This window comes from Artibeus jamaicensis, unplaced genomic scaffold (genome assembly GCF_021234435.1).
Source record: "Artibeus jamaicensis isolate MK-2021 breed Jamaican fruit bat unplaced genomic scaffold, CSHL_Jam_final contig_518, whole genome shotgun sequence".
In the NCBI taxonomy this organism is placed as follows: Eukaryota; Metazoa; Chordata; class Mammalia; order Chiroptera; family Phyllostomidae; genus Artibeus; species Artibeus jamaicensis.
In genome coordinates, this window is record NW_026521870.1 from 2,580,049 (window position 1) to 2,605,724 (window position 25,676).

Genomic DNA, 25,676 nt, shown 5'->3' on the forward strand with positions numbered 1-25,676 from the left:
GTGCAAATATGAAACTTATGCCCATTAAACAACTCTTCTTTTTTTCCTGCTCTCAGATCCAAGTATCTACTTTTCTACTTTCTATCTCTACGAATTTGACTGAACAACTTTAAACAAATAGTGTGTGGTCTTTATTCTTCATGGCATTTCCATGAAATAATATCCTCATTCCACATGAAGAATTAAAAACTTTCCAAGAAATTGTAACTCTGTATAGGTTACATGATTAGAAAGTACTATACCTGAAACTAGTACAGTAGCTCTCCCTTCTCTCTTATCCACGATTTAGCTTCCCATGGCTTTTGGTTACCTGTGGTCAACTGCAGCTTGAAAATAGTACATGGAAAATTTCAGAAGTAAATAACTCACAAGTTTTAAATGGCTCGTCATTCTGGGTAGCATGGGTGCTGCCTTCAGGGGAGAAATCATCCCTTCGTCCATTGTGTTCACAGGCCTGGCCTGGTAGTCACTTAGGAACTATCTCAGTTACCAGGTTGACTATCCTGGTATCATCGTGCACCTGTGTTCAGGATACCCTTTTTTTACTTAATAATGGCCCAAAGGCATGTGCATGACTTTTATTACAGTATATTGTTATAATCATTCTATTTGATTACTAGTTACTGTTTTTAATCTCTTACTGTACCTAATTTATAAGTTAAACTTTATGATAGGTATTGATATATGGAAGAAATATAGTATATATAAGGTTTAGTACTATTTGTGGTTTTAGGCACTCACTAAGGGTTTTGGAACATATTTTCTGTAGGTAAGGAAGGACCACTCCCTTATGAGAGTTTTCACTTTTCTGATTTAATTATCAATATGAAAAAAATGTGATTCGAATATTAGCATTTATTACCTTTTTAAGGGCAGAACAGCTTTATTTCCAGTTTCTGAAGTCTAAAAATTGCTGATTTTAGCTGTGGAGGAGGCAACTGAGTTATATTTAACTTTAGCATTTGAGAATGGATTTAGACTAGACTTGGCAGGTTTGACCTTAACTCTCTTCATTGTACTTTTTAGGTTTGCAAATCACTATATATTGGTTGATTGAGTCATATGTCATTAAATAAATCAGCCTTGTTAATATACTTCATAATATATTTATACATTTTAGTTCTAGGAAAGAGTATGGTTTCTGTGTTTATGTTCATGTTGGGGTAGTATAGGAGTTGGACTGGTAGAATTCTCAGTTCTGGTCCTTAAATTCATTCCTCTTTGATGGTGCTTTGGTTGGGAAATTTTTACTTGGTTTGTGAGCATTGTGTTTAATACAGTTGACCCTTAACACCATGGGTTTGAAATATCAGTCCAGTTATACCCAGATTTTTTTCAATAAATATATATTTGGCTCTCCATGTTCCCAGGTTTCACATTTGCAAATTCAACCAACTGCAGATCTAAGATAGTATTTTCAATCAGCAGTTCAGAATTGGCAGATATGGAGGGTCAACATTGTTCTATGCCATTTTATGTAACGGACTTGAGGATATGTAGATTTTGGTATCTGTGAGGGTCCTGGAACCAATCTCTCCTCCCTGCATATACAGAGGGACCACTTAACTTTGGGGGAGGAGTCAGAAGTTATACATGAATTTTTGATGGGAGACAGGTGAGCACCCTTTACTCCTACACTGTTCAAGAGTCAGAGTATATACACAAAACTGTGAACGCAGAGATAGTGAAGACATTAAATTGCTCTTTAAGAAACTAGGGATAGGGGTGAGGGCACACATATGGACAAGTACACAAAAGTCTGTACAGAACAGAACATATATGTAATGGAAACACAAAAAAGGATGAGAAATTTTTAGTGAAGGAATTTTGAAGAAACTTGTAGAGAAAGTAGAATTTAGGAAGTATTTTTGAAATCCCCCTGCTTTCAAAAGAGAAGAAATATTCACTTTGACACAGGTAGAAAAGTGTAGAAAATGTGGTATAGTTGAAACATAGTAGGTATGAGAAGATGGTGGGCAAAGATGGTTGGGTAAGTAGGTTGGGATGAAATTTTAGGTGTTCTAAATACAGTTCTGAAAGGTGGAATCTAAATACAATTCTAACGGCAGTAGGGAGCGATACGACGGTTGTTAATGATAACAACTCGTTGAGAGCCTGAGGAGAGTTACAGAAACTTCTTTTAATAATATATTATTCATTTTGTCTAATGGTTTTCTCTGTTACATTCCATAAATATAAACCTGATTTCACTAATATTAATGTTTTGGGGTACATTACTAAAGAAAGTCAGAGGAACTCTGTACATTATTCATACTGTTATTTATTTCACCTTTGTTGAGTTGTGTATTGTTTGGCTAGGCGGTACTGTTGAGAATTGAGTCTGAGAGAACTCAGTAACTTATTCAAAAGCACATAGCTCTTGGTGTCAGAATTTGAATCTAGAACCTAATTCTCCTGATGCTTAGTCTTTATTTTTTCTCTACTCTAGTTCCTCTACTGCATGTTATAATTTACTGGGTACTTAGTGAGACATGAAGGAAGAAAGATGCCTCTTTCTTTGCTTAAGAGTTTTTACATATGATCGAATAACATGTATGTCTGTAATACTTTGCATTTTATTTTAAATGCAGGATTTATCACTACAGGTCAGTGCTGAAACAGACATCAGGCTTCAACATTTTTTAGTCCAAATAAACAGTTATAGAAAACTTCATCTTAGAAGAAGTTGTATTTGATCTGAGTTAGAAGGATGAAAGAGTGGAGCACCGGCAAACTGTCAGAAGTGGACATAAATTGTTTTCTGAGCATAGTGTAAATCATGGTGGAACAGAAACTTGTTTCAGAATAACTCGAGAGAAGTATTTTGCAACATAATGTGTATTATTTGATAGTGATTTTTTTTGACGTAGGGAATGGTTACAAACCTGATGATATCTGTTGTTACGGTTGTGCAAAGAATACCCCTCTATTTGTAGTGAAGTTCTGTAAGGCAGACTTAACATACTATATCTTTGTAGGCATCTTTTCCCTCTGGCCTGGTCTTTGAGATCATAAATGCATTTCATGTGAACTTTGCATTGTAAAGAACAATTTCAGATGTTTTGACAAGGTATGAAGATTAAAGCAGTGTCAAAGAGAGAATTACCCATAGGCTTATTTTATGAAGCCAGCATTATCCTAATTCTAAACTTAGATAAAGACACTACAAAAAAAGAAAATTATAGGACAATATTCCTGATGAACATAGATGCTAAAATCTTCAACAAAATATTAGCAAACCAGATCCAGCAATACATTAAAAAGATCATATACCATGATCAAATGGGATTTATTTGGATTGAAGGTTGTTACAATACCTGCAAGTCAATAAATGTGACATACCACATAAACAAAATGAAGGGTAAAACCATGTGATCATATCAATAGATGCAAAAGAAGCATTTAATAAAATCCAGCACCCATTTATGATCAAAACTCTCAGCAAAGTGGGAAGACAGGGAACATACCTCAACATAACAAAGGTCATATAAGACAAACCCACAGTCAACATCAAATTCAATGGGCAAAAGCTACAAGCATTTCCTTTAAGGTTGACAACAAGACAAGGATGTTTTCTATCATTTCTCTTATTTAACATAGTACTGGAAGTACTAGTCTCAAGCAATCAGACGAAAAGAAAAAAATCAAAAGCATCCAAATTGGAAGGAAGAAGTAAAACTGTCATTATGTGGAGGTTACATGTACTGTATATAGAGAACCCTAATGATTCAAGTAAAAACCTACTGGGACTGATAAACGAATTCAGTAAACTATATCAAGATATAAAATAAATATCCAGAAATCAGTTGTGTTTTTATACACCAACAATGAACTGTCAAAAAGGGAAACTAAGGGAACAACCCTTAGTTGTCACAATTGCTTCAAAAAGAATAACATACCTATGAGTAAACTGAACTAAAGATGTAAAAGATCTGTACTCAGAAAATTATAAGACACTGAAGAAAGAAATTGAGCCCTGGCTGGTGTGGCTCAGTGGATTGGGCTTTGGCCTGTGAACTTCAGGGTCACCAATTTGATTCCCTGTCAGGGCACATGCTTGGGGCACTTGAGAGGCAACCACAAATTGATGTTTTTCTCTCTCTCTTTATTGCTCTCATAATAAATAAAATATTTTTTTAAAAAGAAAGAAATCGAAGAAGATAAAAATAAGTGGAGGTATATTCTGTATTAATGAATAGGAAGAATTAGCATCATTAAAATGTCCATACTACCCAAGCCATTTATAGATTCAAAGGCATTCCTGTCAAAATATCAATGGTGTATTTCACAGAACTAGAACCACAAATTTATTTGAAACCACGAAAGACCCCAAATAGCCACAGCAACCTTGAGAAAGAAGAATAAAGTTGGAGTAATTGTACTACCTGATACCAAACTATATCACAAAGCCATAGTAATTAAAACAGCATAGTTCTGGCATAAATACAGACATGGAGAGCCCCGAAATAAATCTACACCTTTACTGTCAATTAATATTTGACAAAGGAGGCAAAAACATACATTGGGATAAAGGTAATCTATTCAGTAAATGGTATTGGGAAAACTGGACAGGTATGTACAAAAAATTAAACTAGAACACCATATTACGCCATACGCAAGAATAAATTCAACAGTGGATTAAAGACTTAAATGTTAGACTCTAAACCATAAAAATCCTAGAAGAAAGACAGTGAAATCTCAGACATATCTCACAGCAATTTTTTTCTCATATATCTCCTGGACAAGGAAAACAAAAGAAAAAGTAAATAAATGGGACTACATCAAGCTAAAAAGTTTTTATATAGCAAAGCAAACAATCAACAAAATAGAAAGTCCACTGAGTGGGAGAATATATTCACCAACAATATATCTAATAAAGGGTTAATACCCCAAATTTAAAAAGAAGTTATACAACTCAATACCAGGAAGACAATCCAATTGAAAATTTAGCAAAGTACCTGAATAGACACTTCTCCAAGGAGGACATACAGTTAGCCATTAGACATGTGGAAAGATGCTCACTGTCACTAATCAGAGAAATCCAAACTAAAATTACAGTGAGATACCACCTCACACCTGTCAGAATGGCTGTCATCAATAAATCAGCAAACAGCAAGTGTTGGAAATGATGTGGAGCAAAGGGAATCCTCGTGCATTGTTGGTGCAGCCACTGTAGAAAGCGGTATGGAGTTACTTCACAAAATTAAAGAATAGAACGGCCTTATGAGCTAGTGATTCCACTTCTGGGAATATATCTAAAGAAACCTGAGTAACTAATTTGAAAGAATATATACACCGTTATTTACAATAGCCAAGATTTGGAAGCAACCCAGTCCATTAGTAGACGAGGGGGTGAAAAATATGTGGTACATTTACACAATGGAGTACTACTCGACCATAAAAAATAAATTAGGAAATCTTACCCTTTGCAACAGCATGGGTGGATCTGGACAGCATTATGCTAAGTGAAAAATAAGCCAGTCAGAGAAAGACAAGTAGCAAAGGATGTCCACTCATGTGGAACCTAATAAACAAAGTAAACTAACAAAATAGAAACAGACCATAGAGAACAAACTGAAACACACTGACAGCTGTTAGAGAGTATGGGGTTGTGAGAATGGGTAAAAAAGGGGAAAGGATTAAGCAAAAACAAAAGCAACAACAAAAAAGACTCACAGGCACAGATACCAGTGTAGTGATTATCAGAAGTAAGGCGGGAGTAGAGGAAAATTAGAAGAGGGTATGGGGGATAAATGGTGATAGACATACAATACCATGTACAAATGATTATACCCTGTACAAATGTATTATAGAATTGTACACCTGAAACCTATATAATTATATTAACCAATGTCACTACAGTGAATGCAGTAAAAAAATAAAATGTAAAAATACCTCACAAATACTCTTGGTTATTTTTGCACAAAATTTAAAAAAAACAAAAAGATAATTAAAATAATGTCTATAATAAGGTTTAAATGTTATGTCTGCAGTTAATTTTGTAGTTTTATTATTGGGTCATCTCCATACCTTAATACCCATCTATTGGTTGATGGAGAAAGATTGAGGTTCTGTGTTCATGGCACCCAATAAGCTTTCTTTGCTACTTTTTTTAGTGTAAATTAACTTTAATGTCATAATTTAGCATTAAAAGTTATATAATATGAACTAGAATAACAGAGATTATAAACCTGTATTTCTGAACTGTCAGAATGAAAGAAATTGGAAAAGCTTTAGAAATAATCTTATTTATAAAATCATTTGTTGATTTATTACTTTTTTAATACTCATGTGAAGTTTGCATGTCTTCAAGTGCATTTTGTCACATGTCTGATTTAGAAATCTATCTCATCATGCTGTAGAAACTGTTTAAAAATAGCCATGAGCCATTTGGTGTCACAGAAATGTTGTTGACATAGTGGAAAAACTATTAAATTAGTTTGCAGGCCAAACTTTACCATTACTAATGAAAGGTGTTCTTTTATTTTTAAAACAAGAGTGACTGAATTTTTATTTCTATAAATCCAAATAAAGGCAATTGACATATTTAGAACATTTTATATACCTAGTGTACTATTAGAATTGATTTTTGAAGTATTTTTCTAAGTGGAGTTGGTATAAACCAAAGCATATAAAAATTATCTTTCAGATCAGTTTATTTGAAGCAGGCATTTTTCTCACTTTCATTGACACTTTAAAAAAATTATTACTATTTATATGTGACCACTGAAGTGTTCTCCAAATATATTAAATGTCATATACTTTTAATTGATTGGTTCATAAAATATCCTTTCACATTTTGTATATGAAATGCATAGCTTTTGCACTTCTGAGGGGTTAAGAGAGAGGATCTTCTTCTGGTAGATAATCTGGAAGAACCCTAAAAATTGGGTGAAGTGAAAAGGCAGTAAAGAGAGAAGTTGGCATTCTCATACTTTTTGTGTCATTTTTTTGTGGTTTGCATTTGGCGAGGCCTGGGGGCCCAGAGTAGGGAGAGAGGGAAGGAGAGTTTGGAAAACTAGTTCTGATTGTCTTGACAAACAAGTATAAGGGTGGGCAGCAGTAGGTTTACAGTTGTGAGTATATAAAATACAGAGTTTATTCTTTTATTATTATTTATTAATTTGTATTTTTTTGAACAACTGTAAACCTACTGTTGCCCATCCTGTACAATGGACGTGAAATATTTTATTGAATAGTCTCCTAGCAGAATCAATGGAGAAAACCTCTAGGATAAAATATGGATAAAGGTAAATGAATCACTGCCAGAAGTCTCCAGGACAGAAAAACCAAAATGGGAGATTAAAGTCAGTAAGAGAAAGCTTCCTCAAAAAAACTGTGCTGAGAGATATGGAGGTAGCCATATCTAACTGAGAAACTTAAGTGGAGGTGACTTTTGAAATATAAATAATCCATGTGTATGTAGTTGAGAATTGACATTGTGATTTTATGATAGTCAGTTAGCTATTATTATCTTAAAGGTCAATAAAAACTGTTGCATATATTCCTTTTCTAAACTGTTTGTCATGTTTAAAAGAGGAAATATAAATACTTGCCAGCTCCTGGATCGCAGAATTTTTAAAAATAAGACATTAATAATAAAAATAATTACAATTGAATATTCACTGTATGTATATTTATATATATTATATTATCCCTAATGGTGTCACAAAACCCCTAATGGTGTTAAACAAAAACATAACAGAAGGGTATTAACATAAGGTTGTTAAACAAAAATTTTAACTTCCGTCCTGACTGGTGTGGCTCAGTAGACTTGAGTGCTGGCCTGCACACCAAAGGGCTGCAGGTTCCATTCCCAGTCAGGGTACATGCCTGGGTCGTGGGTCAGGTCCCCAGTAGGGGACGTGTGTGAGTGGCAGCCACACATTGATGTTTCTCTTCCTCTCTCCCTCCCTTCCCCTTCTCTCTAAAAGTAAAAATCTTTTAAAAATTTTAACTTTCAAGGTGAAATTATTTTTTTTTTAAAGGGTTTTATTAGGCAACTGGTAGCAAAAGAAAAAAAAAAAGATAACAAAGAAGATTGGTTTGGGGCATGGAGTCTGAACCACCACCAGCATGGCTAGGGAGGAAAGACAACATGTCCTGTTAGTCATTCCTGGAGTTTTGCAAGGGTTTTTATACATCAAGCAGGGGAAAGAAAGATGTAAGTCATTCGAAAGGATTTACTACTTTAGTTACAAAGAGGATAGGAGAAGTTGAAATGGGGCTAGTTCTGGGTGCAGTACAATCTGCGAGGAAGATGTATCCACTTTTGTGAATTAACTGTGGGCAGCCAATTGGAAGGTTCTTGTGTAAATAAGAAACGGAGACTTCTGGGTTTCTAGGGTCCCTGGCTTTTCTCTTTTGGATAATCATGGAAATAGCCACCTGGAAATTAATTCTAAATTTCAACAGAAATACAGAAATGTGAGCAGTCTTTTGTCAGAGCTGATCTACAGCTATAACCGACTGTTGTATCACTTTCTTATTGTTCAGCAGCTGTTATGTTGAACTTAGTACATTTCAGAATTTTTTTCTTATCAAGAGATGGATAGGTACAGTTATTCCTATTGTACAAGTGAAAGCAACTGATGTCCAATAGATTAAGTGACTCCTTCTATATTACATACCAGATAGAGGAAGGCAGTATGTGAACCCAGGTCTTTGGACTCTGCTTCTCCTATAAAAAATGATAGAGCATTTTTTCAGGAATTTCAAGACATAGTTTGCTTAAATTTGGTAAGTTAAAGATGGAATTAATATCTTAGGAAAGGTAATAAAATAATCTGATATATAACACTATAAAAATACAGGCATTAAGTAAATTCTGCCTTCAGTTTTACAGGTTGATCATTCCAACATTTGGACTTGCTGATCATAATTATTTTATTTGAATCTTGATATGTGCCCAAGAATGATCTATAAACATCTGGTATTATGTTGAGTTTGGTCAAATTGTATAGTGGTAGAGTCTCTCCATTTACAGATCTGCATGTGCTAGGATCGGGGTGCTTTGCTTCCAGGATTTCCCTGAGATGCTGATGGCCTTAAAGTGATCCTGGTTTGTAATAAGTTCTGGGGAAAGTAACTTTGTTTGAACTTTAGGCTCATCCTTACTAACACACCAGAGGTGCCCTCTATCCAGCCTCATTCTACAACTAGAAAAGTATTACTGGAATCAGTCTGGAATAAATTCTCTCTAGGAATTATTTCTTATCTAAAAACTGTTTAGACAAACACAAAAAGATGTTTATGAAATGCCCTGTGATAAATTTCTAAATATTAACAATCTGCAATATCTGGGAAGTCCTTCATGTTAATTTTCCTATGTAAGGAACTATAATATTGGCTTAGTATTTAATATAAATTAATTAGATTTCTCTAGTTATTTGATTTTAGTTCAATTTTGTGTTTACTGGGTATCAGGGAAAATGAAATGTGATTATAAATTTTGGCATCTTTATCAAGCCATCCTTTAGCAACAATAATTGACACCAGTTCCTAGACAGAAACTACAGCAAAATTCATCTATTACTGAATGAATTCCTATCATAAGTGAACTTATAAATGAAAATTTTTCAGTGTAATCTTGGAAATTCTGAAATTTATTTAAAAAGCTAATTAAAAAAAGATTCAGCTATTTTGTAAGAAAATTCAAGTGTTATAATCACATAGAAAGATTCTTCTTTTATTATGGCAACTGATTTTGTTTACTTAAGAGAACCTGTTGCTAAAATAGTAATGAGGAAGAGTGTAATATAAGTGTAGTCATACACCCTTTGCTCTGCAAGTAACCAGAGTGCTAGATACGCATGTTGCTCAGTTTCCTTTTAGAAGGTGGAAGTGAAGTCATTAGTATGTTTCTCTCTCTTGCGCAGCTTAAAATGACGAATGTGTGATTTCAGTGGAATAAATGGCGTCCAAAGTCACTGATGCTATAGTCTGGTATCAAAAAAAGGTAAGTGGATAATCAAAGCTTTTAACCTCTTAAATGTTTTTATTCTAAAAATGCTTTCTATTTGTATGTAAATACTATGGATTTATATCAATTACCTAAAATAATGACCAATAGATTTAAGGATCTTTTGAATAGAAAGGGGAATATTATTTTTCCTTGTGCCAATTTTACTTCTAAATAAATTAGAGAGATGATGTCTAAAAACATTTTTTCTCCGTTTTGAAATCCACATTTTCAGAGTTGTTAGACTAATTATTTTCAGTCATAATGTAAACCAAATTTTTAAGATTATGAATATAATTAGCATTTTATAAAGGCATTGAATTTTTTCTGGTATTTTAAAAGAAAGCTAGGTTAGCCAGAGCTGTTATAATTTTATAACTATTTTATTTCAAGAGCTAGAATAGTTTTAATCTGTTTCTTATAAATTATAATTCAACAACTGAATCTTTATAGTAAAATTAGCCTTTGGAGATTGTATTCTTCAAATTCTATTAAAATGTTTATTTTGATGTTAGAGCATTATTGTCATAACCAGTTAACTAGCTGTATCATCCTATACATTTCAAAATATGCTTTACCAATGTAATATTTTCTTTATAAAATTCAAGAGAATAAATGCCTTTTTTAAAAAAACACAGTGTACTGTTTACTCCTGAAGAGTGTTGTTTATACTTTTTGAAATGTATATTGTTAAATGTAGTATCTTAGACTTTTGGTGTATGTAGTGAATTTGTTTTTTTCACATTTTAAAACATTTTTGATTCTTATTCTTCAGGTCCCTCCTAACCAAATATATATTTAAAGCTTTTCCTATGCATGGAAAGACCAAGCGATTTTAAAATTTAGTTAAATTGGACCTGGCTGGGTGGCTCCATTTGGAGCATCATCCTGTGCACCAAAAGGTTGTGGGTGCCATCGGTCAGGGCACGTACACCTGGGTGCAGATGTGATCCTCTGTTGGAGCGTGTACAGTAGGCAGAGAATCAGCATTTCACACGTTGAGTTGATGTTTCTCTTTCTTTCACTCTTTCGCTCCCCGCAAACTCCCCCCTCTCCATTCCTCTCTCTCTAAAATCAATAAATATATCTATCCTTGGTGAGGATTAAAAATGGAAGTAAAATAAAATTTAGTTGAATTGGAAGTAAGTGATAATTAGAACACTTTAAAGATTAGTCAAACCTAAGGATATTATCTCTCTTTAGATGTGTTATTTCTTTTCTAGGTAGAACATATCACAGATATACAGTATCACATTTTTCAAATAAAATACTAAATTGGAAGTACTAAATGGAAGTGTCGATCATACTATTAATTCAAAAAGAAAACAATAAAATAACAAATTTAAAAAATTTTGCTATATAGGTCTTTGAAAACTTTTCATGTTTCCTTATGAGAGTTAGTAATGTTTATTAAACATTTTATCTCTTTGGCTTTTTATGTTAAACATTGAAAACTTCACTGAAGATCATTTGTAGAATGTGCTAGATTGACTGACTTTTCTTGGGATCCAAAGGTTGAAATATGACACACATATTCAGTTATCACAGTGACACTCTTCTTATCTGAGAGTCATTTACCTAGGAACTTTGGGTGTGTACAACCAAAATATTTTCCAGAGAAAATACAACAGATATCACAATTTAAATATAAAAAATGTAATCACACATTTTGTTTACTTGAGAGAACCTGTTGCTAAAATTGTAATGAGGAAGAGTGTAATATAAGTGTAGTCATATACCCTTTGCTCTGCAAGTAGCCAGAGTGCTAGATACGCATGTTACACATTTTATATTAGAGAGTCCCCAGAACCATTAACCAGATTTGATTCCTTTGTATATTTTTGGCTTTAAAATTTAATTTTCTTGAAGAAATATATGTGACTACTTTGAAAGATTAATTAGTGTTTCAGAACTTAGGGAGGGAGCAGGCCCCAGTAGTTTCTCTCCCTGTCCTTACCCAATCTCTAGTTTTACTCTCCAGGGACGGTCATTTTAAATTCTTTATAGCTCAGTGGTTCTCAAACCAAAGTTCTACTTCTGGATGCTAATAGGGAGTTGGGGAGGGTATGTTGAAAACATAGAGTGTGAAGTTTTGGTTTTCATAATTACTTTTGGGGAAAGACTGACATTTGTGGGAAGGAATCAGATACTTAATGTCCTGCAATACAGTAAATTAGAGGTTGGCAAACTTTCTATAAAGGGCCAGATAGTTTAGGCTTTGAAGGCCATAAGTCTGTGTGGCAACTACTCACTGATGTCATAGTACAGAAACAGCCATAGACAATATGTAAGTAAATGAAATGAATGGGCATGGCTGTGTTCCAATAAAACAGTTTACAAAAACAGGCAACAGGCTGTATTTGCCCTGTAGGCCTCAGAGTGCTGACCTATGCTTTAAGACAGCCCCATACAACAATGGATTACCCTACTCAAGATGCAATAGGGCCCAGTTAAATAACACTATTTGGGTGTTTTAATACTATTTTCTTTGTGTCTTTAAACATACCTACCTTGCCTTGATTATTTTATTGTAGATATTATTTGTTGATTTATGACTGTATCTTAAAGATTTAGCTTTTTATGAGCTCCCCTCAATCACCCTCCCTACCCCACCTTCTCTGTGACTACAAATTTTGATTAAATCATATTCAGGGCTTATGTTTGCATATGTATCATTTATAACTGTGTCATACTGTCTCAGTATAAGGTACTGTGATAATATTTTCTGTCTGTGAAATCTTTTTTCCCCTTTTGCTTGGTTTTCCTAATTCTCCAAAGTCTCTGTCAGAGCTGTAAATTTCATTTTGTTTCAATTAGTTACATTCGGGTATTGTATCAGGTCTTTTTTTTTTTTCTTTCTTTCTTGGGAATGGCTCTCTTAGAACTCTGTTCTGGATGAATTGTTTTGAAGTCATGCCTCTAAGTTGCCATTTTGATATTCTTTTTATCATCAGCCTGAGACTTCTCTTCATTGCTCTTACATCATACAGATTTGTTTTTGTTTTAAGAGTAAGTTTACAAAAAAAAATCTTTTAAGAGCTGTTTGTGTTTCAGTGAAAAAAAAGAAGCCTTAAGTACTGAAACTGATACTTGCTGATTATTTGACCATAGGCAAATAATTTCATTTCCGTGAGTCTCACTAATCATATCTCTGCATTAACTAGATAATGTCCCCAGGACTTCCTCTCCCTCTCCTTACCCAATCTTGGCCTCTTTTCAATCATACATCCCTTTGAAATTGTGATGAAATTTTAGAAAAATTTCCAGGATCTTACTTCCAGAAAAATGTACACATATATGAATTTCACATCTAATTTGAACCCCAAATGAAGAAGTCCTGATTAGATGATTTTAAAAGTTTTAACATTATAGCATTCTTTGATTTTATTAGTATCCTCCAGGAGTATCAATGCTTAAGAGGCATTGCTCTGAATAAAAATCAAGACACGTTCACATTGATTTTCTTGAATATTTGTTTGCTTGGTTGTAACTCACTTTGAAGTCGTCTTTCCCACTTGAAAGTGGTAGCATTTTCATCTTTTTGTTTTAAGTACTGGGCACTAGCTAGCCCATATACCATTACTTGTAGACTATTGTAAACTTGAACTCTAATATCAGTTATGAAATTTGCAGGAGAAAAGAAATAAAACCAAATTGTTTTAAAGTATTAAAATATGTATAGAAGGTCTAATTAAATATCAGATGCCTTTTAATAAATTATTCTCTACTTGGCTTATTTTGAGATTTTTTGAAGTCCTTTAATATCTAATTTTAAATTCCATTTTGTACTTAAATAGCTATTCATAGTCATGAATAGTTTGAATGTTCTTGTTGCAACAAATATTTAGTCATTAATTCAGAGGAACAATGTTTTTTTAAAAGATTTTATTTATAGACAGAGGGAAAGGAGAGGGGGAAAGGAAGAGAAACATCAATGTGTGATTGTCTCTCACACACCCTGTACCAGGGAACCTGGCCTGCAACCCAGGCATGTGCCCTGACTGGGAATTGAACCAGCAACCCTTTGGTTTGCAGGCTGATGCTCTCTATCCACTGAGCCACACCAGCCAGGGCTCAGAGGAAAAATTTAATGCTGTAAGAATAGTGACAGGAGAAAACCAGAATAGTTTTGATTAATATTTGGCTGTTGAATTTTTTTTTTGTTAACACAGTACTCTGTTGTCATCTTTCTAGTTTTTTGTTCCTGAGAAGAGAGCATTTTATATTGTTTGGAAGGCATTCTAAAGAGGGGCTTGAAGTCATACCTTCCAAGATAATTGGCACACTAGGTATTCCTTTAAAAAAATAATGACCCCTAGAGTTCTGTTGTAAATATGCAGGTCAGATTATGAAAGAATGAGGTTGTGTTTTCAGGAGAAGAATATATTATAAAAGGGTGGCACAGAAATAATCCCCAAATTTTAATGGGAAGAAAAACACTAGCAACACTGTATGGAGACAGTAGAATAGTGAATTTAGCTTATAGAACTGAGGAGGAACTATATGATTTAGTTCTTGGTCATTGCCTTTATGGAGTCAGTAGGCAGCAAGAAAGCTTGAATAAGTATGTTTAATGACTTCTGAGTATGAGCAAACAGTGGGATTTATTTAGTAATATAAATGAGAAACTAGCCTAAGTAACATGAACTTGACTGATAACTTCTATCAACTATTAATAGAAACTTTAAAATTTTTCCATTTTTAGTAAAGTTTAGTTTTGTATACCTGCATGTGTGTTTGTGTGTACACTAAGTACATAAGTAGGGCATTTAGGAGCAATAACTTACACAGATGGTTAAGAAGTACTGGATCTCAGCTTTCAAACTCCAAACTCCAGCTGTCTCGTTATTTACTTTTAAGATTTTTCTTCTTTTTGCAAGTAAGACAGACTGTCTTTAGTAAAACAGGGACATTTATTGGTTTTTGAACTAAACCATGTGAAGTGGTAGAGCTTATCTCAGAATTAATGAACTCCCATCACCAGAGCACGTTCAAGAGCACCATCTTGAGGAGTCAGCCTCTTTTTCCTTCCCTGCTTTCCTAGAGTAGGTGTATTTCCTCCTGTCACAGAACACTTTCTCCAAGGTGGGGAAGAATGCCCTGAGGCACCTCCAGACTTTTAATCTTTTAGATCTGTAAGAAGAAAGTACGTACAGAGGGGAGGAATGGAGTTAAAGTGAGTTTCTCATGCAAAACTATTCCCAACCTTTTTCCCTGTTGGAAGAACTACTTTGTGACAGAATTTGTTATCCTCCACAGAGCCTTATGGCCAGGGAGTATGTTGCTAACCTCTTAAAGGGGGATGAATCCAGATTAGGCTAAACTAGTCATGGACTTTTATTTTCCTTGCCAGTGACTGACTTAGAAAAGGGCACATATATTCCAGCTCTGGCTAATGAAACATGAAGGCATCTGGAATAAATCTTTCATCTCTTAAAAAGACCCAATAGCCCTGGAGGGTGTAGCTCAGTGGATTGAGCACAGGACTGAGAATTAGAGGATTGCAGTTCGATTCCCAGTCAGGGCACATGCCTGGGTTGCAGGCTGGTTCCCTGCAGGCCAGTTCCCAGCAGGGGACACATGAAAGGCAACCTGTATGTTGATGTTTCTCTCCCTCTCTCCTTCCCCTCTAAAGATAAATAAATAAAATCTTTTAAAAAATAAAATAATTTTAAAAAAAGAGGCCCAACAATAATAAAAGCAAAAGTTGCAAAACATTTATTTATGTGTATTTTGTTAACTAATTTAACAAAGGTAAATGAATGAAATGAAATAGAGGATCTGTTCCCTGTCTCTAGACATTGATGAGTGAGGCTCTGCTTGGAGCTCTTACTGTAAACTTGCTCCCATGAGGGGAGCTTGCCAACAACCCAAGGATGGCAGAGTACAAAGATGGAAAGAACCTCATTTTTTTCAGGACATTTGAGACACAAAATTAATTAACTGGAAATACTTTACTTTGGGGCTTCTTACTGTGTAAGATAATAAATCCCTGATTTTTTTTTCAGTTACTTGGAGTTTTTTTCCCTTCCATCTGAAAACATTCTAAGTGATATGCAAGAAATTCTGATGGGATATAGTTTCACATACAGTTCTCTGCTGGATGGTTATAATAGTAGATAGAAAAGTAAAATCTACCAAAATACAGATACTTAGCTTCTGACAAATGGTTAATTACATTTTCTCTATAAGTTTTTTTCTTGAGCTACATTCTCATATGAAACATTAAATCTTTAATGTAATTTTAAACTTATGTTTTATAGTATTGGTATGGTTGAAACAGCATTTGTATTTGAGTTTATGACATATTTTACCTTGTGTTATTGAACCCTTAATCTCTCCGAGCTTTTTCTTTTTTTAATATATTTTTTCTTTTTTTTTATTGATTATGCTGTTACAGTTGTTCTATTCCCCCTTTATTCCCCTTCACCCTACCCCCATCCCCACCATCACCCCCCCTTTAGTTTATGACCATGTGTCTCAAGTCCTTTAGATTCTATATTTCCCATGCTATTCTTGCCCCCCATCTATTTTCTATCTACTGTCTATGCTACTTAGTCTCTGTACCTTCTCCCCCCCTTCTCCTCCTCCCACTCCCCTGTTGCTAACCCTCCTTGAGATCTTCATTTCTATGTTTCCACTCCTGATCTAGCTGTCCTTTTAGTTTGCTTTCGTTTTAGGTGTGGTTGTTAATAACTGTGAGTTTGTTGTCCTCTCACTGTTCATGTTTCTTTAACTTCTTTTTCTTAGATAAGTCCCTTTAACATTTCATATAATAAGGGCTTGGTGATGATGAACTCCTTGAATTTGATCTTATCTGAGAAGCACCTTATCTGTCCTTCCATTCTAAATGAAAGTTTTGCTGGATAGAGCAATCTTGGTTGTAGGTCTTTAGATTTCATGACTTGGAATACCTCTTTCCAGCCCCTTCTTGCCTGTAAGGTCTCTTTTGAGAAATCTGCTGACAGTCTGATGGGGACTCCTTTGTAGGTGACTGTACCCTTAGCTCTTGCTGCTTCTAGGATTCTCTCCTTCATTTTAATCTTGGCTAATGTAATTACGATGTGCCTTGGTGTGTTCCTTCTTGGGTCCAACTTCTTTGGTACTCTCTGAGCTTCCTGGATTTCCTGGAAGTCTATTTCCTTTGCCAGATTGGGGAAATTCTCCTTTATTATTTGTTCAAATGCGTTTTCCACTGGTGGCTGTGCCTTTCCCCCTTCTGGTACCCCTATAATTCGGATGTTGGAGCATTTAAAGATGTCCTGGAAGTTCCTAAGACTCTCCTCATTTCTTTGAATTCTTGCTTCTTGACTCTTTTCTGTTTGGCCATTATTTGCTTTCTTCTGGTCCACTCCATTGATTTGAGTCCCAGTTTCCTTTTCATTGCTATTGGTGTCCTGTGCAATTCCATTCATTTCAGTTAGTTTCGCCTTCATATATTTGTCTAATTTGTGGCTATAATCAACCAGTTCTGTGAGGATCCTGATGACCAGTGTTTTAAACTGTGCGTCTGTGAGTTTTGCTATTTCTTCATCGCTTAGATTTATTGGCTCTGGGGCTCTGAGATCCTCCTGCGCCATTCTTGGTCTGTTCGGGCCCTTTAAGTGTGAGAAGCGGCGCCTTGGATTCCCAGGTCGCTTGGTTGTGACGCTGTATGTGGGGGCGTGGCCAGAGCGGTGAAATGGCGACCCTCTCTAGAGCTGCTTCTCACAGCTGGGTGCGGAGGAGCAGTGCCTTAGGTGGTTCACCTGGGCCGGGCCACTCAGAGTCGCTGGGTTATGACGCTGTATGTGGAGGTGGGGTCAGAGCAGGGAACTGGCGGCACCCTCCACTGCCGCTTGCCGTGGGGACCTGCGGGCCCGGTCCAACTGCCCACTCCCTCGCCTGTCCACCCGCGCACAAATGCGCGACCTCAGTCAACACGCAGCCCCGGGCCGGCTGTCTCCCCCGCGGTCGCTCGCCTGGTTGCTCGCTGGGTCGCTCACTAGGTCTGACCCTGCGCCTGGATTCCGCGGGCCTGAGTGTGTCTGTCCGAGTCCTCCTGTGCAACCCTGCTCCGCCAGCCACTGGTTTCGCCCCTTACCGGTCAGGCTGAAGAATTTGTTGTTAATGGACTTCTGAAAAGTTCAATTTTCCGTGTTCTGGCTGTGTTTTCTGTTGCTAATATTTAGTTTTCTCTAATCTTGGTTGTGTGAGAAGGCACGGCACATCCACCTATGCCTCCATCTTGGTGGAAGTCCTAATATATTTTTTTTAATTTGATTGATTATGCCATTACATTTATTCTATTTCTCCCCCTTCATTCCCCTCCACCCTCCACACCCCTCTCCTACCTTTCCCCCCTTTAGTTCATGAACACGTGTCTCAAGTTCTTTAGATTCTATATTTCCCATACTATTCTTACCCTCCCCCCCATCTATTTTCTATCTACTGTCTATGCTACTTATTTTCTGTACCTTCTCCCCCCTTCTCCTTCTCCCACTCCCCTGTTGCTAACCCTCCATGTGATCTTCATTTCTATGGTTCACTCCTGATCTAGCCGTCCTCTTAAATTGCTTTTGTTTTAGGTGTGGTTCTTTTTTTTTTTTTTAAGATTTTATTTATTTACCTTTAGAGGGGAAGGGAAGGAGAGAGGGTGAGAAATATCCATGTATGATTGCCTCTTGTGAGTCCCCTGATGGGAACTGGCCTGCAACCCAGGCATGTGCTGTGACTGGGAATCGAACCGTGGTTGCTTGGTTCCCAGGCCCGCACTCAATCCACTGAGCTACACCAGCCAGGGTGGTGTGGTTCTTAATAACTGTGAGTTTGCTGTCCTTTTCACTGTTCATCTTTTTATCTTCTTTTTTTTTTTAGGTAAGTCCCTTTAATAATGACATGGTGATGATGAACACCTTGAATTTGACCTTATCTGAGAAGCACTTTATCTGTCCTTCCATTCTAAATGAAAGCTTTGCTGGATAGAGCAGTCTTGGTTGTAGGTCTTTGGATTTCATGACTTGGAATATCTCTTTCCAGCCCCTTCTTGCCTGTAAGGTCTCTTTTGAGAAATCAGCTGACAGTCTGATGGGAACTCCTTTGTAGGTGACTGTCCCCTTAGCTCTTGCTGCTTCTAGGATTCTCTCCTTCATTTTAATTTTGGCTAATGTAATGATGATGTGCCTTGGTGTGTTTCTTCTCTGGTCCAACTTCTTTGGGACTCTCTGAGCTTCCTGGATTTCCTGGAAGTCTATTGCCTTTGCCAGATGGGGAACTTCTCTTTTATTATTTGTTCAAATAAGTTTTCCACTCATGACTGTTCCTCTTCCCCTTCTGGTACTCCTATAATTCGGATGTTGGAGCGTTTAAAGATGTCCTGAAGGTTCCTAAGCCTCTCCTCATTTTTTTGAATTCTTGTTTCTTCATATTTTTCTGCTTGGTCATTTTTTCCTTCATTCTGGTCTGCTCCCTTGATTTGAGTCCCAGTTTCCCTTGCATTACTATTGGTTTCCTGTGCATTTCCATTCATTTCAATTAGTTTAGCCTTCATATGTTCCTCTGATTTGTGACTAAAATCAACCAGTTCTGTGAGCATCCTGATCACCAGTGTTTTGGACTGTGCATCTGAAAGTTTGGCTATTACTTCATCACTTAGATTTATCAGCTCTGGGGCTCTGAGTTGTTCTTGAGCCATGTTTTGACCTGTTTGTGCCTATTATGTATGAGGAGCAGAGCCTTAGTTGTTCACCAGAGCAGGGCCACCCAGGTCGCTGGTTTGTGATGCTGTATGTGGGGGCGGGGTCAGAGAGGGAGCAATGGTGCCAGGTCAGCCTCACCACTTGCCCCCACCTATTTATCTGAGCACGAATGTGCGATCCCGATGACCTGCACCGGGGCCTGCGAGGTCTGTCTCAACGCTCATCTGTCCACTGGTTTATCTGCGTGCAATTGCACGATGTGACACCTTCCCTGGGTCTGCCGCTAGCTACCCCGCACCCGGGATCCGTGCCCTCGGCTGCCTGCGCACCGCCCGGATAGGGGGATCTTTTTTGTCCAACCGGCTCAGATGCAGGCTTTGCCCCTTTCACTGCTTTAGGTGACTAAATAGCTGACAGTTCGCTATTTTCGGACTACGTATTGCTCAATTTTCTGTGGTTTGGTTATGTTTATTGTTAAAACTTTGTTGTTTTTAGATTTAGCCGTGTGAGGAAGCAAAGTGTTTCCACCTACTCCTCCATCTTGGCGGAAGTCCGAGCTTTTTGTTCTTTAGTAAGCTGAGAATAATAATAATTCCCCTATGTGCTTCATAGGGTTGTGCAGAAGAAAATTAATTTTATATATGATTTTTAAAAATTTAAAGTTGTTTATGAAGTTTTCAATAATTATGAAGTATCTCTTTAAAAGAATCTTAGTATTGTATCTTATGAATTAGAATATAATAGATGAGAAATTAGCATGGCTTTCAGGACTTAATGTTGTTTCTTGAATGACCCTGTCTGTCTGTGCTGCACACACTCCTTTTTCCATTTGGCCAAAGATGTGAGTGTAAGGCTAAGGCAAGACCAGAGATGGTACCTCATCTCCTTGGCCACAGTGATTTGTCTGGGTGTATCTGTTGACCCATATGGTCCTTCTACAAACTTTTTTTTTTTTATTAAAGCTCATAGAAAAGACTCTTGCTTCTTTCATCAAGGACCTAAAAGGATAAAAGCCTATAAGCATGTTATCACAATATGGAGAAACTTGTAGACGAGAGAATGATACAGCAGCAGAGTGGGTCAGGAATGGGGTAAAAAGAGACAACCACAAGCCAGTGTGGTACTCTGGTCTCTGGATTCACTTCACCCTGAGATTACCTTTACTTGACCTTTCAGTTATTTAGTCTCATCGGCCAGTAAGTTCCCCTTTCTGTTTTTTTTAAAGATTTTATTTACTTATTGTAGAGAGATGGGGAAGGGAGAAAGAAAGAGATGGAGTGAAACATCAATGTATGGTTGCCTCTAGCACACCCCATACTGGGGATATGGCTTGCAACCCAGGCATGTGCCCTAACTGGGAATCAAACCAATGATGCTCAGTCCACTGAGCTATACCAGCCAGGGCAAGTTGCCCTTTCTTGTTGAGGCTAGTTTGAATTGGATTTTACTTGCAAAAAAGGGCATCCTGCCCTGGCTGTGTGCAGGAGTAATTTGAGGAGTAATTGATGATACATGTGTATACACAGGGTAAGCCTTCAGAAATGGAAGTTATTTCTGTTATTATTATTTCATAATCATATCAAGGGAATTGCTCTGTTGGGGTTTTTTTTTTTTTTGCTACATTCTGAAAATTTTCATGAGGCTGAAAAGATTCTTACCTATAAATGAAAAACGTAGAATGTCAGACTTCTAATATCCAGCATTAGAACAGTGGGGATTTAGTTGATGCTTGTTGTCTAACAGCAAAATCATGATTAAGTGTAATTCATAAACCTCAACTTTCTTTGCTTTAGTCAGTCACTGATCATGTTCTTTACCTCTTCCTTTTTAATGTCACTTACTTGCCAAAAATAGGACTGTTCTAGCAAAAATAGATTGGTTAGTTTCATTGCTGAAATACGTTCCTTTTCATTTAAGATTTTTCTCCCTATTTTGATCATGAAATTCTTAATTTTCCATCCTCACACTCTCCACTTTTGGTATCTCTAGCAGAAATAATTTAAGTTTTAGTTTTATTTACAAGAAAGAAATAGACTACCAAGGTAGTCAGATTTTAGAAATCATCTAGCTCCTGTTGAACTTTTTACTTTATGCATAAGAAACCTCATGCCTGTAGACCTAATACCTTGGTCATAGTCATGAATTAGTGATAAAACCCAAACTTAGGTCTGCTTTCAGTACACTCTTCTTTCTGTACTAAAGTTGTTTTAAAAAACACACAAAAAAACTTTTATAGAACAAATTGAAATAAATCTGTGAGCAATGTGATAAAATCATATATTATAGAAATATTTATAACCACTAAGATTTTATTATCTCTTATTTGATTTATTAAAGTCTTATTTGACAGTGACCACACTTATTGTTCAAAATATTGAGTATCTAATATACACATCACTAACATTTACTTTTACTTAAAAGTCAATACATTAATACAAAGCAACATGGCAACCAAAAAACTAATTGAGGATATTGCAAAGTCTTTCAACCTTATGCACTAAATTTTCCAACAACTTAGATTTATGTGTCACCTCTCAAGACATTAAGGCAAGTATAAATAAGCTGTGAAATGCATGCGCCATACATGGAAATGGAATTTGTAGAATTTATTTTTTACTCCTTCAAAAGAGTTTAGTTAAGTATAGGGATAAGTAGGAGCCACAGGAATGGAAGAGGAACAGAAAGAAAGAATTTTGCAAAGGGAAGAAGAAGAACATGGTTATTTGTGCCCAGTCAGTGAGAATGGGAAATGGAGACTGCTTCCTTCCAAAGTTTTTAGAAAAGACACAAAAAAACCCTGTTATAAATTCATTTGTTTAATTCAAGAGTTGTTTTTAAAAAGTGGTCCCCAACCTTTTGGGCACCAGGGACTGTTTTGTGGACAACAATTTTCACACGGACCAAGGGGCAGGATGGTTTTGGGATGATTCAGGCACATTACATTTATTGTGAATTTTAGTTCTATTATTATTATATTGTGATATATAATGAAATAATTATACAACTCACCATAATGCAGAATTAGTGGGAGCCCTGAGTTTGTTTTCCTGCAACTAGATGATCCCATCTGGGGGTGATGGGAGACAGTAGAAGCCGAAGTATGTTGCTTATGTCCAGTCTCCTCTATAATCTCATTTTGGTTGCTGTCCCTGCAGAAAACTCCGCTTCACAAAGATAAGATGTTGGAAATGGAAGCAAGCTTTTCAGTGCTTCTGTGGCAATCTAAGGATATTCTGCCATGACTAATCTAGATCATACGGACATGTGAAGTTGTCTCAAACATACTTTTAAGGCCACCGTCATTTTCAGTCCTAAGCAGTTGATCCTCTTCTGGCACAGACAGGGTTGATTCACCTGGCTTATTCACAAAAGGGTTGCAGATCCATTCCTTCCCAGTTCAGGGGTCTTTCGTGGTTTGGAGGCAATGCTCAGACTCTTTCGAAAGCTGAGATAGATGATCGTGCACCAGCTGGGAGAGAGAAGGCCCTGGCTCAGCCTCTTTCAGGATCTCTGCTAATGTCTGAAAGATGTCAAGAATCCCAGTGTTCCTTTGTTGCCCTCATAATTCCAGTTTGTCTTTGAATGCAGCCACTTTATCTGCCAACTTGAACACAGTTGTTCACTCATGAGGTGACAGATTGAGTTCATTGAGCAGATTGAATATATCACACAGGTAAGCAAGTTTTGTGACCCATTCTGTGTCACTGAAATGTGCTGCCAGCAGTGACTGTTTTTCTAAAAGAAATCTCTGTCTGGAGTGGCTCTTGTAACTCAGAAACTCTGGCCAGTGATCTACCTATAGAAAGCCATCTCACTTTTGTGTCTAAGAGAAGTGTGTGCTGTATGTCCATTTCCTCACAGAGCCATGCAAATAGATGTGAGTTAAGGGCATGTACTTTCTGTTGGTACTTTTAATCACATCCTGCAAAACGTTAAGTTCAGGTGACATTTTTCAGCTAGCTGGCATTTCTCTATGGATGACACAGTGCCTAGACTCATATTCAGAAGCGATCTCTTTGACCCATGTAGTGAAACCAGAAAGCCATCCATTTGTGGCAGCCACTCTGTCCGTGCATACTAATTCAGTTTTCCCGATAAGTGGTCATTCAAAGACTTGAATAGTTCTGCAGCTGTGGTGTTGGTTTGCAACAAAAGTGCATGTAAGTCCTGATGCACATCCTCCTGAAAAATATATTGCACAAAGACAAGCATCTTTACCTTGTAGTCATCATCGGTAGACTCAACAACTTGGATTGTGTACTATGGTGATTCATTAATCCTCTCTGACGGTTGTGCCTCAGTGTCCCCTACTATTTCATCAGTTTGTCTAGTTATGGTGTAGCTGAAAGGGGAATATGTGTCACCTTTTGAACTGCAGTCTCCTAAAAGTTCACACCAAATGTCCTTAGCAGCAGGCAGGATCAACTCTTCACCAATAGTGCAGGGCTTCCTAGCTTTAGCAATGTGGTTAGCCACTAACGTTATGCTTAGTGCAGACATATTTGATGGAGTAGTGGCCTTCATCAAATAATTGCTTCTGTTCATGTTTTTTATCTTTTGAAAAACTCCAAAGGCTTGTTTTTCAGTGCAGGGTGCTTGGTCTCCATGCAGCGAAGCAGTTTTGGAGATTTCATGGTTTCGTGGGATAGCTGGTCGCCACATATTACACAAAGTGGGCTTGGAGAATGTAAATCACCTGTCGCAATCAGTGGACCCATAATTTAAATAGGACTCTTGGTGTTTTCTTTTAAAGGCAGCTTTCTTTTTCTTGGCGGTTTTACAGTCTTCTGCTGTTTCATAATTGGGTCTTTCCCCCTTTTCAAAGAAGCTCTGCAGCCCTGGCTGATGTGGCCCAGTGGACTGAGTGCCAGTGTGTCAACCAAGGGGATGCTGGTTCAATCCCCAGTTAGGGCACATCCCTGGGTTTCGGGCTTGGTCCCCAGTGGGGGGCATGCGAGAGGCCACCACACATTGATGTTTCTCACTCTCCTCCTCTCTCTAAAAATAAATAAATAAATATGTGTGGTATATATGTATATGTGTGTGTGTGTATGTATACATATATATATATATTTTTTTTTTTTAAATGAAGTTCTCCAGCAACTTTTTTTTTTTTATTCATTTTGGCTAGGGTTAGCTTGTGGGATTACCAAAACTGACTGAGGCAAGTGTGTAGTGCGGGAAAGAGTCGTAAATTGGAGTGGTAAATAAAATAATGGGTGGGCCACATGCAGACTAAAATAAGCGTCAGATTCTGACTGAAGCCTGCCACCAGATGCAGCTGTACAACTGAAGTACATGAACTCACTTCCCACTGTAAAGCCTGCCACTAGATGCAGCTTGTTACTTGCCACTCACTGCTAGGGTTTTGATATGAGTCTGCAAGCAGTTGAATTGTGGTCTCTGTGCAGTCAGACCTTTCTGCTGATGATAATCTATATTTGCAGCCACTCCCCAAGGCTAGCATCACTGCCTCAGCTCCACCTCAGATCATCAGGCATTATACTCTCACAAGGAGCGTGCAGCCTAGATCCCTCACGTGTGCAATTCACAGTAGTATTTGCGCTCCCGTGACAATCTAATGTCACTCTTGATCAGAGCTCAGGCAGTAATGCGAGTGGTGGGGAGCAGCTGTAAATACAGAGGAAGGTTCAATTGCATACCTCCTGCTGTGTGGCTTCATTCCTAACAGGCCACAGACTGGTGTGTGGTCTGGGGGTTGGGAACTCATCCTTTAAGATGACTTCTCATGGGACAATGTTTGGGGAGGTGTATACCTTTTAAAAAAGATACGATCCGTATTTATACATACAGTGGCAGAGATGATGATGATGATAAAGTACCACCACGCTTTTAAATAGCATTTATTTTTTAGAGTGTTTACATATGTATTTGCATGATTTAACTTACTATAATAATGAAATGTATTAACTCAGTGATTATATCAAGATATTATAAGAAAGTTTTATAAGTTTTCTAGGACTTCTGTAACAATGACCACAAACTGGGTACCTTAAAACATCAGGATTTTTTTTCAC

The 25,676-nt window shown here is 36.9% G+C and overlaps 1 protein-coding gene across 3 annotated transcripts in view; it reads left to right on the forward strand.

Annotated features, from left to right (window-relative positions):
- PHTF2 (putative homeodomain transcription factor 2) overlaps positions 1-25,676 on the forward strand; it is a 142,628-nt gene that overhangs the window by 12,378 nt on the left and 104,574 nt on the right. For all 3 annotated transcript variants that reach the window (XM_037162220.2, XM_037162223.2, XM_053668928.1), the window contains one exon: positions 9,879-9,958. In XM_037162220.2, the coding sequence (XP_037018115.2) occupies positions 9,914-9,958 (45 nt within the window). In that variant the 5' untranslated portion in view covers positions 9,879-9,913. Of the gene's footprint in view, positions 1-9,878; positions 9,959-25,676 lie in introns of those variants that run through there.